Here is a 17,548-nt window from a genome sequence, read left to right as displayed (position 1 = left end):
TTCAAATTTTTTTTTTTCTGTTCCTTCTGTTCCTTCTGGGAACTCAAATCACATGTATATTACATAACTTGAAATTTTCCCACAGTTAGATTGCTCTGTACTTATTTTTCTTTTCTATCTGTGTTTTATTTTGGATAGTTTCCCTTGTTTTGTGTGTGTGTGTGTGTGTGTTCACTACTCTTCTATTTTGCAATATTTAGTATTCCATCAAGACTACTCAGTGAATTTTTAATTTCATACATTGTGATTTTCAACTCTAGAAGTTCAATTTGGGTCTTTAAAAAAAGCTTACATGTTTCTACTTAACTTTTTAATACTTGAAATCCAGTTTTAGTAACTGCTTTGATAGCCTTGCTTGCTAGCCCATCATTTGTATTAGTTCTGGGTCAGTTTCAGTTGACTGACTTATATCTTTTCATTATAGTCATTTTTCCCCCTGCTTCTTTGCAGGTCTGCTTATCTTTGGTTGATTGCAGACATTGTGAATATTAGTTTGTTAGGTATTGAATGTATTTGAATTTCTGTAAATCTTCTTGAGATTTGTTCTGAGGTATAGTTAATTCACTTGGCAATGGTTTGATCCATTAAAGTCTTTCCTTCAAGATTTGTTAGTTGGGACTGGAGCAGGGCTCAGCCTCGGGCTAATTAGTTCCTGCTATTGAGGCAAGACACTTAACGTGGGTTTCACACAATGGCTCCTAAATCTTGTTTTCTAGCCGAGTGGGAGGGACAGGCACTACTCCTTTTCCTGTGTGAGTGCCCAGAACTCTTACCTTTGATTTTTTTAGGTAGTTCTTTCCTTGGCCTCAGATAGTTTCCTCACATACTTGCACTGAGTCAGTACTAAGCTGAATTCCTCAAAGGCAATCCTTAGAAGATCTTTGGAGTTTTCTCTTTGTGCAGTTTTACTTTCTATTATTTTGTCCTGTCAATTCGAGCTGCTTTGGTCTCCCTAGACTCTCCGCTCCATCTCCTGAACTTAGGGAGCCTGTTAGATTTCATGTGGATTTCTTCCCTGCAACGTGGCCTGAGAATTCTCTCAATGCAGTAAGCTGGGGCACTTAGCAGAATCATCTTCTGTTTCCCCTCTCTTGTACATCACAGTTCTTTGTTGCCTGACCTCCAGTATCTTACAAACTGTTGTTTCATTTAAATTGCTGCCCTCCCCACTTTTGGTTGTTTCAGGTGGAGAGTAAATCTGGTTTCTATTACTCCAACTTTGCTAAAAGCACAAATACTGTGTCACTTGATTCTGATTTGTGTATTATCTTGTATGTTTACTCGATCAAATGAAAATGTAGAGAAATAAGGGAGATGATAACGCATTCAGAAAAAAAACCCTCAAGAAAATTACAAATAAAATGAGAATGTAAGTTTGACTCTGTTATTTTTTTTATTCTTTTGCTTTTTGATTTTGTTTTGTTTTGTTTTGCTTTTAACCAGGCAAATACTATGACAGCACCCAAAATGCTTTACTTTATTAGGTTGTTGTAATAAATCAAGTGAATTGAAGATGATAGAAATAGAGAATGAAATAAGAGGATAAAAAAGAGTAAAAGTTCACAGAATGGAAAAAAAAAGTCTGAATAGGCTGGGAAGTGAAATTTGGGGTTGCAAAAGAGAAATTTGAAAAAGGGATTCTATCTTAAATATTTTTGTTGTTTTATGAGGAAAACTTAAGTACAAATAGCACCGTGAGACTGTCAGTCTTTAGGGAGCTGTGCTGAGTCAGCATAAAAGGTGTGGGGCTAGGACGGAAGCAAAGATGCTCCATGATGAATAGATATCAATGAGCAAATGGTATTTTGTGGCCCTTCACTCAAAACTGAAACCCAATAACATACAGGACTGTTTGGTGCCTTCTGATTTTATTGACCCCTCACAATTATATTTCCTCCACATCATAGTATATTGAATTACTGGTGGAGTTTTTAAAATATTTGGAAGCAAATTGAGAATGAGAAAAAACTGAAGCTGTGAGGGAATTGGCGACTCCTTGCCTGAAGGAGGAACGTAGGGATGCCTTCCACACTTGGGAGACATTGGTAGAAGGCGATGATCTCTTCTTTCTCTCAAGTTTCTCTTTATTGTTGGCTGCAAGAGAGGGTGAGTATTCCTCCTGAATCCACCAGGCACCATTCCCAAACTGCTGTGGTGAAAAAGAGAGATCACTCTGTCAAGAACAGAAATTAAACCAGCTCCACGAAGGCACTAGGAAAACATATATTCTTCAGGATGGTGGTAGGTGTTTGAGAAAATCAAGCCAGGCAGTTTTAGAGGACTTTTCACATTTTAAAATAATTTCCATTGGCCTAACAGAACAGTAATAACTTCATTATCCTTTGGTGAAGTAACCCTCTTTTTCCTTATTTCTCAGGCTTTGTCAAATGGTCTTATACATTATCTTTAGATCTGGTTTGAATTTATCTTTAGATCTCTGGTTTGAATTAAATCTTAAGGTTTTCCGTGTAACAGCATCTAGTATTTTCTTAAGAATAGTGTGAGTTGTGTTCTTGAGCAAATGGATAGTCTCTGCCTTTTTAATAACGCCTAATCACACTTTCTACAGAAATGGAAATATAGAACAGCAACTTATAATGCGTGTGTGTATCAAAGGGTAATGGTAAAATGCATTTCAGAATCTCTAAATAGAGAATAAATTTTGATCCATGAAAAACCTTATAAATTCGATTTAACAGAACCAGTTACAATGTTGTCACAAGAGTGGGAGAAGTACTTTACTTACTTACTTCGTATGCTACTCGTTTATCCAGTTCTCAAACCTTTCTTGGGAAGCTGCCTGCTATCTGCCAGTCTTTGTTCTATGTCCTCAAGAACATTGAGTAAGCAATGTTCTTGAGAATAGTTTCTGTTTCACAGTAGCAACAGGATTTTCATAAAACTATATTCTTTTTTTATTCCACTTCAGAAAAGTGAATATAGCCAGTTGGCAAGGGTATGTGCTTATACTTTGGTACTAAGGGACTTAAAGTATTGTATAATTTTATAGCTTTAAATTGCAACTTCTACAGCAGGCTTCTCATGAATATGGAATCAATAAAATGCCTTTTCTATCAAGTTTTTATCATTATTTAATCTTTTTACGTAATATTAGAGAAAACACACTTCTGTGCCTTCTGTCCTTATAATTCTAAGCTTTCAACTTCCTTTGTAAAGCGGGCACGTGATAGGTTATGCTGTTTGGGTTCCGTCAAGCCTCCCCTGGTCCAGACAAGCTCGACTGTAACCAGGACCATTCCAACTTCTCTCTCCTCCCGGAAATTTGCAGGATTTACTCGTATGAAATTCAAGGCAAACCCTTTGGCTGTGCCTGTTGACTGAGCCAGACTTGACATTTGCTTCTGTTCAGGAAAAATACTTCAGCTGCCAAACTAATATCTCTGCACAGTAAGAAGTAAATATCATGGAAACGAAATAAATACCTCCTCAGATGATTTTTTAAAATGCGAACACAGAAAATGGAAACCCCTCTTTTTTGAAGTAATCAGGGAAGATCAGGTTGCTTCCCAGTCCTTGGGGGAAAACACCCACTCGGAACCCGGGTGATAAACGGCGTGTGAGGAGAAGCTGCAAGGCCAGGTTCACTTCCATTGTGTGATGCCCCAGTGTCGCCTTTCCTCTGTGTGGTGTCCCCTTCCCAACCGTAGGTATCAGTCCTTGAGACGTCGCACCTTCACACCTAACCGTGCTACAGTATGGTGTTTGGAGAACAAATTAATAACCTTTACCATTGTTTAAACCTCTTCCATACTGCATGAGTTTTTGTGTGGCTCCCCATATTCCTTCTGTGGATGCAGCATTTTCTCATACGGGCTCTCATTGGGTGGCTCCAATGGCCATATTTTCTGTTTTGTCTTATATCACATAGAATTGGAGAACCCCTCACTACAAGCTCATCCACTGAAGTACTCACCTTTAACCCCAAAGCCTGTCTTTCTCTGGATTCCCCTGTGTCTTATACTCACACCATTCACTTTTCCTCCCTTCATGCCTGAGGGCTTGAAAGAATCACCAATCGATTCCTTTTGCTGTACCCTCCATAAACTGTTAAGGTCTACCCTTCATCCTCTTCCAGAGTCACCAAACTATAGGATGTCCTTTCTGTTCCCAGGGCCATCGCCACCTTGGACCAAGTCTACATTTGTTAGACCATCATTCGCAAATCCAGTAACCGTGTCTCTGGCTGCCTCCTATGAATTAATGCTCGCCTGGATTCTCTGTTTGGTTGCTGAACCCATCCCCCACTTTGTTTACAGATCCTTTGTCAGTTCCCGTATACTCAGCTTCTAAGGTCCCACACATAATCTCTGGTCCCTCCCTTGTCAAAGAGAGAGATTGAGACACCATTCTTCACGTGGTTGATATACTAATATTCCTTTGCAGCTGTCAGTTTCTGTAACAGTGACTGTCAGTAATTTCTTATTATCCACAGCATGAAGTTCAAGTTCTTTAGCCGATGATTTTAAGCTCTAAGAGTCTGGTCTCAGTGTACCTCCATAAAATTGATCTATTGCTCTTCAGTTTAAAACTTCTCTTCTGAAAATCTAGTCTCTCAGGTACAAAATGTGAATTTGGTCTCCAGATCTTTGCACTGGACCAGCTCCTGCCTGTCCTTCAAGACTCACATCAGACCTGCAATCGCAGTGAAACTTCCTTCATTTATTGAAGCACACAGTAATCTGCCCTTGACACTCCCCTGTCCCACTTACTGTATGAATCACTCATATTGACTCTTATTATTTTCTACCTTTCGTTCCTATTTGCCTTTTGATGTATATGTTCGACTTCTTTTTCTGCCTGTAATATTAGGATCTGGCATAGTGCCATGCTTCCGGAACTGTTTGTGGTTGCTGATAATGACGGTGGCTGAAGCAGTTCCTTTGCCAGTTGTCAAAGACACTGTACATACCCACATAAGCTGTTTGGACAAGGAAAAAAATGGAACCATTACCATTCTTGCTGTCTTGGGGAATCTTCTTTGAGAGAAACCTTGAAGAATTTTAGAAGCAGCACTAGAAAATTTCTTTGGCAGCACCATTAATATATCATGGGATGAAATACTCACATGCAAATAAGCAAGAACAAAACCCAGCAGGACTGAGTGTGGGTCCAGTGAAGACATTCCTGTATTCCTTAGCCTTGACCCACTTTGGCATCTGGCTCAATAACTCCTTGTCCCTGAGAAGATCTGCTCATGATTTGATCTACATGAGTCCAAGTCTCTTCCCTGCTCCAGACTTCCCATTATTGCAGTGACCCTTTTTGGTTTCCTGGCTTTTGAGGCCACAAACTGGCTTTTTATCAGCTTAGGCTTCCGACTGCTAGCTTATCCACAGCCACTCCTCTCCTGCCGCTGGATCTAATCAGTCTGTCATCTAGCTTTATGATGTCCAGCCACCGAACACTCTGAGACTGCTATTCCAAGATTACGATTAAGAGCCCTTTGTGATTCACAATTTGTAACTTTGTAGAGCTGCTTAGGTGCCTGAAATATACTTTTACTCTGGCTTTTCTGTGTCTTCGTACAGATGTTTGCATTGTGACATTAGGGGAAAGAAAAATCTTACTCCTGTCATGCTCTGTCTTGCATCTTTACTTCCCAATATTGATGATGAATTACAAAATGAATCATTCACTCTGATATAAACAGACTTTTAAGAATTAGCTGATGGTATCTGTGAAATTCTTATGACAACCATCTCACTTAAAGCTTTGACTGTCTGAAGCCAGTTCTCTGATATTGTCGGGTTCCTTTATGAGTTCAGTGGAGACAGTACAGCAGTACTATGCCAGGGGCATCCTCCCCTTTCAATTGGACTAAGGCCTTAGCCTCTAGGATTTGGCCACGGGTTGGGGAGTCCCAGATCAATCTGGCTAAGCAGTGAAGTCTCTGTTTCCACACGTTGCCCAGTATTTCCAACTCAGTGGTACTCAGGCCTAGTGAGCATCAGAATCACTAGACCCTGATCCCAGAGATTCTGTCCCATGCAGTTCAGGTGGGGCCTGTGAATTTGCATTCTAACCTGTTCCCACGCGGTGCTGTGGCTGCTGGTCAGGGACCACACCTTGGGATCCACTGCTCTGGGATTTCTCCCATCCAGGTTCTCTCTAGATTTCTTAGACTGGTCATGGTGAATCCAAATATAAGAGGCCTTCTTGTACTTCTTAAGTGACATTGAATTGCTTTCTTATGGCAATTTAGAATATGATACATGTTTAATTCAGTACATTTAAAGTTCTATTAAAACCTCTTATTTTGGAATAAATGATCAAGGTGAAAAATATAGGGTATAATTTAATAATATGCCACATCTGCCATGGCATTTGACAGAGGCTCAATGTACATTTCTGTATGATGCCTTCTTCCTTTTTCTTCCTTTTCTTTCCTTCCTTCCTTCTTCTAGTCTTCTCTCTCTTCCTCACACATTTATTTAGTGCCCGCTCTGTACCTGAAGCTGAACTGAGGACCAAGGTGCAGAGCTGAATCAGTAAGGAATGAGTACGTTTGCAGCCATGTGAGGCATGGGAAGAGGTGACTGCCCTGGCCAGACAAGGGGCTGTGGCAGACGTAGCTGCCCCACAGTGATAAGACGATGAGCTCTGCAGGAGAGGTGCTGGGTGGGCAGCAAAGCTATCCCAGAGCCAGGACCAAAGAGTCGGTGTGGAATTGATAGCCTACTTAGAAGGAAAAGGAATCAAAGTAGCATGAGTGCTACAGTGGGTTTTTTCTCCCCCCTCTTTTGCTAAGCAGTTTAATTTGCATCCTTGTATAAAAGAATTATGAACTGGTAAGTCTTGACTAAAAATAAATATAATGCTCAAAGTTCATGCTTTTTTAGAAAAGATTTTATATATTTATTTGACAGAGACACAGCGAGAGAGGGAACACAAGCAGGGGAGAGGGGATGGGAGAGGGAAAGGCAGGCTTCCTGCCGAGCAGGGAGCCCGGTTTGGGGCTCAATCCCAGGACCCTGGGATCATAACCTAAACCAAAGGCAGACTTAACAACTGAGCCACCCAGGCACCCTCAAAGTTCAGACTTTTAAAGAAAATAACTACTGGCTACTTCATCTCTTAAACATAGTTTAGAACAATCTTGTCAGCCGATAAAATCGTAGAAATGTTTTTCTACAAAAGAGGAAGTTGAGGAAGACCTCGATCACAGGGTTGTACAAATGGATGGATTCTGGATCCCCTGACGTGCAGGCCCTAAGATGTATCCAGGGCAGACTCAGAATTGAGGACTCAGAGAGCACGCTGAAGAGGAAGGTCTTTGCTGTGGAAGGGTGCCACCTCCTGGCCAGCCTTTCTGAACCAGCTAGGACTGGGAACGACTGCGTGGTTCTCACCTGGCAAACACTATCCTTCTAGTATGTTCTGATACTTGAGGCCTGGCCATGTCTCAGGAATCCTTTCTCATGCTTATAAAATGAACAGAGGTGCTTGGCCCTCTACTCTGTTAGGTTTTAAGAGTACGCCTCACTAAGGCGATGCTCGTAAAGCACAAGGAAAAAGAGAACAAGGTCAACAGAGAATAGTTTCTAAGAACATAGTCCTTGGACTTGCAGTTTGACAGAGCCAAGGCCTGAGTTGGTCACTTACTACTTTTGTGATTTTGAGCAAATGATTTCACATCACTGAACCTCAATTTTCTCAGGTGTAAAATCGGAATATGATGTAAAATTATAATGAGGATAAAATAAGATAAATATATGAAAAATTTTTATATGCATTATAACTACATAGTTACTAAAGCAACAGCAAAATAGCCACAAAGAGTAAAAGCATCTGATACAAAGGCAGCTTAATCAACATGGAGACTTCATGGAAAGACACAGTAATCTGTCAGAATTACTGCAAGAAGTGTTATAAGGGATTGCTTTAAAATTTGAGACCAAATCATCCACAAGTTTATTACCAATGTACCAACTGATGGACACATTGGGAGGATCACGTGATCACAACTAGACTTTTAGTTCTTCTTGACGGCTTGGGTGGAGTTGGGACCCTGAGCTGTCAAACACAGGGTCAGTGAGGGACCGGTTGAAACTTTTCAATAACTATTGAGAAAATAAAGTATTTTGTTTAGTAAGAAAAGCTCACTTATACAAGATAAGTTTTGAAAGCAGAGAAGTTTCAGGGTAAAAGTACTTTCAGTGAAAGGAAAAGAAAATAGACTCTTCCAACCAGCAAAAACTACACATGTGCCCATACAAAGAAATTAGTAGTGTGATTCTTACGTCTCATTGACAGAGGAAATCTCCAAAGCTTCTTTTTTTTTTTTTTGGACACAGAGAGAGAGATCACAAATAGACAGAGAGGCAGGCAGAGGGGGGGGGGGGGGAAACAGGCTACCTGCTGAGCAAAGAGCCAGGCATGGGGCTTGATCCTAAGACCTTGAGATCATGACCTGAGCCGAAGGCAGAGGCTTAACACACTGAGCCACCCAGGTGCCCCTATCTTAAAGACTCTTTTAGTTAGAGCATTCATAAATCTGCCTTCTCTGATTTTTTAAAACAAATATAATCATTATGATAATCAACCAGAAAGATAAATTAAGAGTAGAGACACTTAAGTCAGGAGCGCATACTATGTGCCAGGCTCAAAAGTAAGTGCTTTGACAAGTTTTAGCTTCATTTGCTCTTCACAGCCACCTAATGACATGTACCCGTTTTATAGATAAGAAGCTTGTCCAAAGCTTGCACTGGCCATTTGGCTGGGAAGTGGCCAAGCATAGATTTGAACTGAAATTCGTTTCTCAATGAGTACATGACTTAAGCCTTATGCTGTACTGTCTTACCAGTTGCTTTTGATTTGCCGTGGTGGATTATCAAGTTACACGTCCACTGCCTATTTCCAGTGCCTGCTGCTGGTTACCCAACAAGATAGGCCTATGGCTTCCCTCCTGTTAGTTAGAAGCCCTGGAATCCCTGCCTGCAGGTGTGGGTACCTTCTAGTGCCTTGCACAGATGCCCATAGAAGTCAAGGATCCGGGGTGATCTCTTCATGCCAGGAGTGACCCCAATGGAAATGGTGGGATCAGTGGGGCACCTGGGGGCCTCAGTGAGTCAAGGTTCTGACTCTTGGTTTTGGCTCAGGTCACGACCTCGGGGTTGTGGAATGGAGCCCCACATCGGGCTCTGCGCTCAGCATGGAGTCTGCTGGAGATCCTCTCCCTCCTCCTCTGAACCCTCCCTTCTCTTAAATAAAATCCTTTTTTTAAAAGAACTGAAATGGTGTAATTTCAGTACACCTGTGTTGAATATGTCCACATGTCTCCCTGCCATCTCTCTCCTTGAGTGAGGCAGCCTGTCCTCTCGGACCTTCAGAAGACTGCTCTGGGGGGCGCCTGGGTGGCTCAGTGGATTGAGCCGCTGCCTTCAGCTCGGGTCATGATCTCAGGGTCCTGGGATCGAGCCCCGCATCGGGCTCTCTGCTCCGCGGGGAGCCTGCTTCCTCCTCTCTCTCTGTCTGCTTCTCTGCCTACTTGTAATCTCTCTCTCTGTCAAATAAATTAATAAAATCTTTAAAAAAATAAATAAAATAAAATAGAAGACTGCTCTGGGCTATGCAACAGCAGGAAAGGCAGCACCCCCACCGGTCCTGGGGTGTCTGCTCATGCTTTGTTTTTTCAACTGCTTCAAGAAAGACCCATTTCAGCAAAGAAAATGTTCTTTTCTGATGTTCAACTAATACCTGAATTTCCTACTTTGAAACTTTGAGCCTTTTACTTTGTTTGGCAACTTCGTTTCTAGCATATCTGTGTATTTTCTGCTAATTCTGTGTGAGGAGGCTGCCTGGAGGGTCAGGAACCCAGCCTGACCCTCTTTGGGGGCCCACACTTCGGAGTGAATGAGGCCCGTGAGGCCCAGGCCTGTGTGGGGCTTGTTGAGACTTCAGAGGGGGCCAAGCAAGCTTGTTCTCTAAACCTGTGTCTGTTTATTTCTGCTCTGGGCACATCTTAGCCCTCAGTTGTTTGCGTGACTCACAGAAAAGAAGAAAATTTTGTTTTCCCAGAATGCTTGGGAAATCGTACATGGAAGTTTCTAGCTGTTATGTGCATGATCTTTCATTTTATTATTACTACTAGAACTAAAAATACAATGAGTCTGTGCCATCTGCTAGTAATAATTAGAAACAATAATATGACTAGAGATGGGTCCTAGAAAGCTAGGGAACGTAGTTAGGATTCCCTCTAGAAGCTGTTGAGTTGTGTGTTTTTCACCTTCCCTCCTTTCCTACAGAGACACACGTACATACTCTATGCCCAGAAATTTTTCAGAAACACGGTAGAATATATCGCATGCTAGTACTAAATCTATTGGTGAAAACTAATGTTCCAGAAATTGTTTTAAGGTACACGTGTAAATGACGCACATATGTGCACATAATATATATGCAGTACATGCATTCTATGCATATAGTACAGATAAAATCCCAATAGCAAGTACTAGTAATCTCTCCATTTTACAGATGACAAAACAGAGGCACAGAGCGGTTAGGTGTCTTGTTCAAGATCACACAGTTCGGAAGCGAGGGCTGGAGTCCATGTGCTTAGCCACCAGACTCTGCTGCCTCCATGATTTGGAGTTTTCCTGGGTGACTCGGGAGGCACTTTAGATGTTTGCAGTAGCTCAGAATCCACCATTAAGAACCCCAGGGAAGAGCTGGCTTGGTGGAAAAGGCACTGGAGCAGGACTCAGGCCAGCAGTGTTTTGGCCCTGGTTCTACCATTTGTGAGTTGCGTGTACTTGCACATGTCTCTTACACAGCACTTCCCTTTCCTCATCTGTAATGGAAATGGCGATAACATCTTTCCCTCTGCCTCACAGAGGTGTCGCAAGGACTGAGGACCCTGCAGATGTTAAAAAGACCTGAAGTGTGACGTAAATATTCAGAAATGAGTTTTCACGTGGTCACAGATTGGTTGCGGGAATTCCAAGCCAAACCTTTATCACTCTTAGCCCAGCGCCCTCTTCGCCCGCCTATGCTGTGGTGATATCTTTAAGCAAATTCGCATGCTGATCGCTGTTATCTCCTCCTTGGAGAACTGAGAAGTGTCCCACTCCCCCTTGGCATGATCCTCTCATTACTATCATGGCAAACGTGCTACTCCACTCAGAAATCATCTTTCTTTTCTTCTGACTTGACAATCATTATTTTTCCTTTGTCCATTGCACATAACAGGCTAAGATTTCCTATTACCAATGAAAATTCTCTTTGTAAATTTAAATCAAGCAAAATCAAATGTGCTCCAAATGGAAGGGGTCTTCTCTGAGCTAGATCAAGACCTCGTCTTACAGATAGACTGAGGGTCAGCATGAGGGACCCACCTGACATCACCAACAAATTAGGACCAAAGTGGGACGAGAAGCCACATGCCCCAGATGCCATCCCAAGGCCTGTCCTGGTTTATGACCCAGCCACTTGCCCTGAGAACTTGCAGGCTGAGATTTGTGTTGGTCCTGTGTATTATTACTGATCGCTCTTCTGCAAGGAATGTCTTCCTCCCTTGAGCTTTTGTCCTTTGTCACTCACAGGCGAAGACTACACAGGCTTGGCGTGTCAAAGGTTACCCAAGTGGATTTCCTGCCCAGGGAAGTTGTGTCCTACTCCAAGGAGACCCAGACTCCCCTGGCTACACATCAGTCTGAAGGTAAACTCTGTCTTTTGTTTGCTTTCCATGTTGTCTCTGGGAGAGATTGCCAGTGTCGTATCCTTCTGGTTTATTTTATATCTTACCATAACAGATCTTCCCAGGACATAAACATAATGACACACTATGAAAGTCTTAAGACTCCTTTGGCACAGATTTTAAAAGCTCTGGACAGGGAGTCCAATGGTACTCCGCCAAAGGACCCGTGAACTTTAAAATGGATGACTTTGACATTTTGTCAAACTGTATGAAGGGGGAAAATCATCACAAGGTAGCATACTAGAAACTTTTCTGAATTTAATCAGTAAGAACAGTGTGAAAATTAAGAGGCATCATTTTCAGGAGTCAGCAAATAGCAGCACCCCACCTGTTCCTCAAAATCAAGTGTTTCGGGACACAACCACACCTAGTCGTTGGTGTCCGTAGTCTGTGTGGCTCCTTTCTTGCTGTAATCGAAGGGTCGAGAGGCTGTGACAGAGCACTCACAGCTCACACAGCCAAAAATCTTTAATCTGACACTTTATACATACACTTGGCTGATTAGTGATTGACTTTGAAAACACATCAGAGTTTCTTACCATTTAAAATTTAAAACCAGTTAAAATCTCTATGCTTCTTTGTGCCTACCGGAAAACATCGGTTGGAAAATTCACATACACATCCCAGTCAGTCAAATAATCCTCTAAGAGAAATTGAAGCTGATAAAATGCTCCCCCGAGAAACAAGAAATACCGTGTAAGCAGAAGAGGGATAGGTGCATACTTCGGATAAGAGGAGTTTGCCTCCTTGGAAAAGAGCATTATCGGTATAGCCAGGCAAATTCTCTTTTTACTTTGTGGTATTTTATTGTTTGGTGTGGTGAAGAGAGTGGGAGAGTTCCGGGTTCGTGGTTGTTATGTAGTAAATACTGAACAGAAGCACGAGAATGAAAAATGATTTGCATGCCTTGCTTGGTTCACAGTGAATGTATGTATTCGTGCAGTTTGGTTGGTGCGAGCTACAGAGCTTTTCAGTTTGGGTTCCAAGCACGTAATATCCAAAGTGAAATCTGGTGCCTTGAAGTAGACCGCTCCCTACAGGGCTTCTGGAAACCTTTCCTGGGTGATGCGGGCTGCTGCTGGGTGAGTCTGGCGACTAATCTTTCAAATCTGAGAGTGAAAGGACTATTAGAAGCAAACAAGGAGCACCCTCTCGTGGTGAAATTTTAAACCAGTCACTTCGCCAGACTTCAAGAACTGCATATTAAAGTGGCAGCAAACACAGAGTTAGAAAAGCCTTTGGGAGTTCACCTAGTCTATCCTTGGACCTCCAGGCAGATCAGAAAGATTATTAAAAAACAACCTCACCACCCAACCAAAACATTTGTTTGAGTTAATTTGCTGCCAGAGGTATTTGCAGAGCTGTAGCCTGAGGTATGTTTATTTAGCCGAAAATCTGACCCATAACCTAAAGTTATACAGCTGAAATAGGAGAAGGAGTGAATTCTATTTTGAAAATGTGTAGACTGCAGATATTGGAAGGGGTACAGACATATTTACAAGGGAAGATAAATTAAGGATGAAAAGGCCTCGACTCTCAACTTTGAAACTAGAACACATCAAAAGAAAAAGCCTGGGCATTCTGTTTTATTACTGCAGAGAGAGCTTGGGCGCCCTCGTTATGCTGTGGTCCGAGCAGCAGGAAAGAAGGAATTTATTTCTCCGCCATTGGCAGAAGTTACTCCTGTTTTGTTAAACAGGATTCATAGAGGGTTTTTTGTGGCAGTGGGTGTTTCGATGGTTCAAATTCCACAATACAGATTTGAACTCAAAGCTAGCCCCTGCAGCTCTAGACATTAAACGATGCCCGATGGGTCCAGACCGGCAGAACTTCAGACTGGGGTTCAGCAAGTTGTCCTCTCGCCGCAGACGCTTCTTCGACCTTTGGCTGCCCGCCCTTGCCCAGCTGCCTGGCTGACAAAGGTGCCCCGTGCTCGCCTTTCACCTGCTGTGTGAAGGGAGCTGGTGGAGGGAGAACTGGGGGCACAACGGGCAGTGGGTGGTGGAATCCACCACATGGCAGGTTTGGGTTGGCTTCTGATTTGGGACTTGAGCCACGGCAATGTTTTCCTGAAAACAGTAGCCATTCAGAGGTAGGAGGTGATGAACTATTGGATTTCATGACACGGTGAGGCTTTTGGATGGGAACTGTTTAAAGCTTTGGTGTATGTATGATCCGTGGCATATTATTGCCCATAGCATATGGAAGAATGTGTGTTTTTAAGTCAGACTGCAACTATGGAAAATGTGACAATAGTCAAACGAGCAATCTCAGAGCATCTATATCCAATGGAATTCCAGTGCACTAAGTTTTTGCCATGTTGCCACTTTACTCTTTAAAATGAAGGGGAAGGGACTTTTCCCAAGTTGATCGGTGCTTAGTTCAGCATGGGAGATCTCCTTTCAAGGAATGAGAAGTAGTTGGAAGGAACTACAGTTGGGGTTTGACCTGACTAAACTGAAACAGAACACAGGAGACAGTAACTAGTGAACCTAGTAAAAATTTATAAGCTGAAGTTATAGGTTAGCAATATATATATATATACTCACACATCTATACATACTTCAAAATAATTGCCAAGAATGAACATCAGACTAAATCAAATGACATTTGATGTGCCTTCCTATGAAAAAACACCAGCATTAAAATTCAGAATTTCCAAAATGCAAAAATTAGGAGGTAATTATTCATATTTTCACAAGGGCTCTCCACTTTGTAAAAGAATCTACTACAGTGTTCCATTCAAAATACCTCTTATGGGGGCGCCTGGGTGGCTCAGTGGGTTAAGCCGCTGCCTTCGGCTCAGGTCATGATCTCAGGGTCCTGGGATCGAGTCCCACATCGGGCTCTCTGCTCAGCAGGGAGCCTGCTTTCCTCTCTCTCTCTCTCTGCCTGCCTCTCTGTCTACTTGTGATCTCTCTGTCAAATAAATAAATAAAATCTTAAAAAAAATACCTCTTATGATATGTTAACATTGCCATTTGGCTAATTTAGGTAGTTCTCCAACTTTAGCATGTGTATGTTAAACACGGATCTCTCAACCCCTACCCCCTTTTGAGTTTCTGATTCGGAAGGTTGGAAGTGTGTCCTCTAAATTTGCCTGTCTCTCTCTCATGTGCACACACTTTCTCTCTCTAACAAATAAATAAATAAAATCTTTAAAAAAAAGAAACATAATAAGTCATCATTAATTTTAATAATATGTTTTATTTAACCCAATATGTTAAAAACATTATCATTTTAATATGTAGTCAGTATAATAATTATCAGTGAGCTATTACACATTCTTTTTTTATTTTAAGTCTCCAAAATCTGGTTTGTATTTTTTAGGGGATATCCCAGTTCAGACACTAAATTTTCTTTTTTTTTTTTTTTAAGATTTGTATTTATTTATTTCAGAGAGAGAGAGAGAAGGAGAGAGCATGAGCAGGAGGGAGGGACAGAGGGAGAGGGAGAAGCAGACTCCCCGCTGATCAGGGAGCCTGATTTGGACTCGGTCCCAGGACCCCCAGGATCATGACCTGAGCTGAAGGCAGACATTTAACCAACTCAGCCCCAGGCGCCCCCAGACACTAAATTTTCATTGGAAATATTTGAACAGTAATTAGACTTCTTAAAATTTACAATTGAAACAGCAGATTCAAATGTCACAGTTGCTCCAAACATATTTAAAAGCTTTTCAATAATGGACTCAAATATCAGTTTTTAAAGTTAAATATAAGTAAAAATGCAGTTCCCCGGGTGCATTAGGCACCCTTAGGCACGGGGCTAACGGCTCCCAGACTGGACTGCTCACATCTACCACACACCGTCGTTTCGTAGTTCAGAAGCTGAGACCCACAAAGCCAGCCTGATCTTCTCTTCGCCATGGCAGGCCAGAGATACCTGGGGGAGGAGACAGCCCCTCATTTGTAGGGAACTCCTCCAAGGGCATGATGACATCAAAAATTTTCCTTCCTTTTGTGAGATATGCTATGTCCAAACAGGCATTAGATGGCTGGACAGGAGCAAAGTTGTACTCCAAGCAGGGAAAGTTCACAAATAAGCCTCATTTAGTCATCACAGAGACAATTAAGAGAACTCCCCCTGGGTTCTCCCTTCATATTCGGAGTTCAGTTAATGGGATGTTTGCTCCTACCCTCTCTTTGCACTGTACAGGGACTGCCAAAAACTGTGTATGAACTCCTTGTTAGTTATCGACACCTGTGCCACTTCCTCTCCCTTCTCCCCACATTCCATGTGAAGTGATTAAAGAAAATGATCAAGATTTGAATTCTAAACTGTGTATGGTTCAGTTTTAACTCTTCCAACACCTTGGTGGCCCCCAAGAGCATAACTCTTTGACACAGAATTGCCAAATTCATTTTCCAGAGAATCTAGGTGGAAATATTTATTTGGAACCTTAAATATGAAACCAGGCAGTTCTTAGGGTTATAATTTCCTGGGGGAAGCCCAACCCGAAACCCCTGGAGATAAGTTGGGAAAACACAGGCTTTGGTGATATAACCTTGACTCAAGCTCTTCAGCTGACCCCCAGGTTCACCCTCTATGTCTAAACTTACTATTTAAAGAACAGGCAGGTATCCGGAGACCAGCCATGGTGACAGCTGGATGCAAATTAAAAATCCCTAGTGAAGATGACACACAGTACTCTTATTTTTCGTTTCTGTTCTGTAGACAAGAACGGACACTGTTCCAGAAAGATACTGCTATCTGCTACATTTTGCTTCCTTGAACAAGACCTGCCATTTCCCCTTTGACACTTGATTAAAGTGTTAACCCTCTTTCAGAACTAACTATAGAGGGTTCAAGCCTCTTGTTAACAAGGTCAGCAATTGAGGGATCCTCTCCTAGGACATTCATTTTCTTTAACAATATTAACCTCATATTATCTTGGTAAGTCTCTTGAAAGACGAAAAAAAAAGAAGGAGGAAAGAAAAAAAAAGATGGGCTCTTTTAGGAATGCAGACACCCTAGAATTTTATTTTTTTAGATATTATGTATACTGAATTGATAAAATTTCTGCTTAAAAGAAAGATAATTGCTTTCCCTATCCCTGAAACTTCTTTTCAGCTGTGGGTCAGGAGAGCTTTGATGGTTTAGTTCTTGATTTAAATTACACATTGAAATAGATACTGGCCAGTTTTGATATTCTAAAGCAGAAGCCTCATGCTAAAAGTTAACTTCTTTTTTGAGCACCTAGGGAGAGTGCCATAGGTGGTACAGTCAAATAAATTCATTTATCCAAAATATTCCTTCCAATGAAAACAGAAGGGTGCTAAATGACAACTAAAAATAAAGCCAGAATTCAATAAAAAAGACAAAATGTAGAGTAAGACTTGGTACTAGTGGACACCGTCTTATTTCCTTTACTTCTATAATCTGTAGTTTACAGAAGGGGGAGGGACTTTGAGAAAAAGGGCCCCAGAGCATCATGTGAACTTTAGGCTCAAAAAGAGATTACGTCTTCATTACAGTACTGGAAAATAAAATGTTATACCTTTGGAAGATGGCCTGGTACTTTGTTTAACCACCAGTTAGCCACTTAACTAACCAACACATCACATTCTCTAGATCTAGGGTTAATGTGCTGATGGAGTTCAGAAGTAAAAGGTTTTGCATGGAATGAAAACATTGTCCCTTGAAAGTTGCTATGAAGTATCTGTCCCTTTAATATTCTGTACAACCTCAGGGTAACTTAAAGAGCCTCTTCACAGCAGGAAGATGAATAATGAGGCACAACATGGGCCTGGAAGCTCATGTTAAGGACACAAAAGCTGTTTTGAGATTTTTTTTTAAATCTGACTCCAAGGTTCACACATGGTAGGTACA

At 41.7% G+C, this 17,548-nt stretch overlaps 1 protein-coding gene across 4 annotated transcripts in view; it reads left to right on the top strand.

Moving 5' to 3' along the window:
- Positions 1-17,548, top strand: part of DYNC1I1 (dynein cytoplasmic 1 intermediate chain 1) — a 301,726-nt gene that overhangs the window by 61,695 nt on the left and 222,483 nt on the right. For all 4 annotated transcript variants that reach the window (XM_046021163.1, XM_046021165.1, XM_046021164.1 and 1 more), the window contains one exon: positions 11,562-11,677. In XM_046021163.1, the coding sequence (XP_045877119.1) occupies positions 11,562-11,677 (116 nt within the window). The remainder of the gene's footprint in view (positions 1-11,561; positions 11,678-17,548) is intronic.

This window comes from Meles meles, chromosome 10 (genome assembly GCF_922984935.1).
Source record: "Meles meles chromosome 10, mMelMel3.1 paternal haplotype, whole genome shotgun sequence".
Taxonomy (NCBI): domain Eukaryota; kingdom Metazoa; phylum Chordata; class Mammalia; order Carnivora; family Mustelidae; genus Meles; species Meles meles.
The sequence above is the reverse complement of the archived record's forward strand: the minus strand, read 5'-3'. Positions and strand labels throughout refer to the sequence as shown.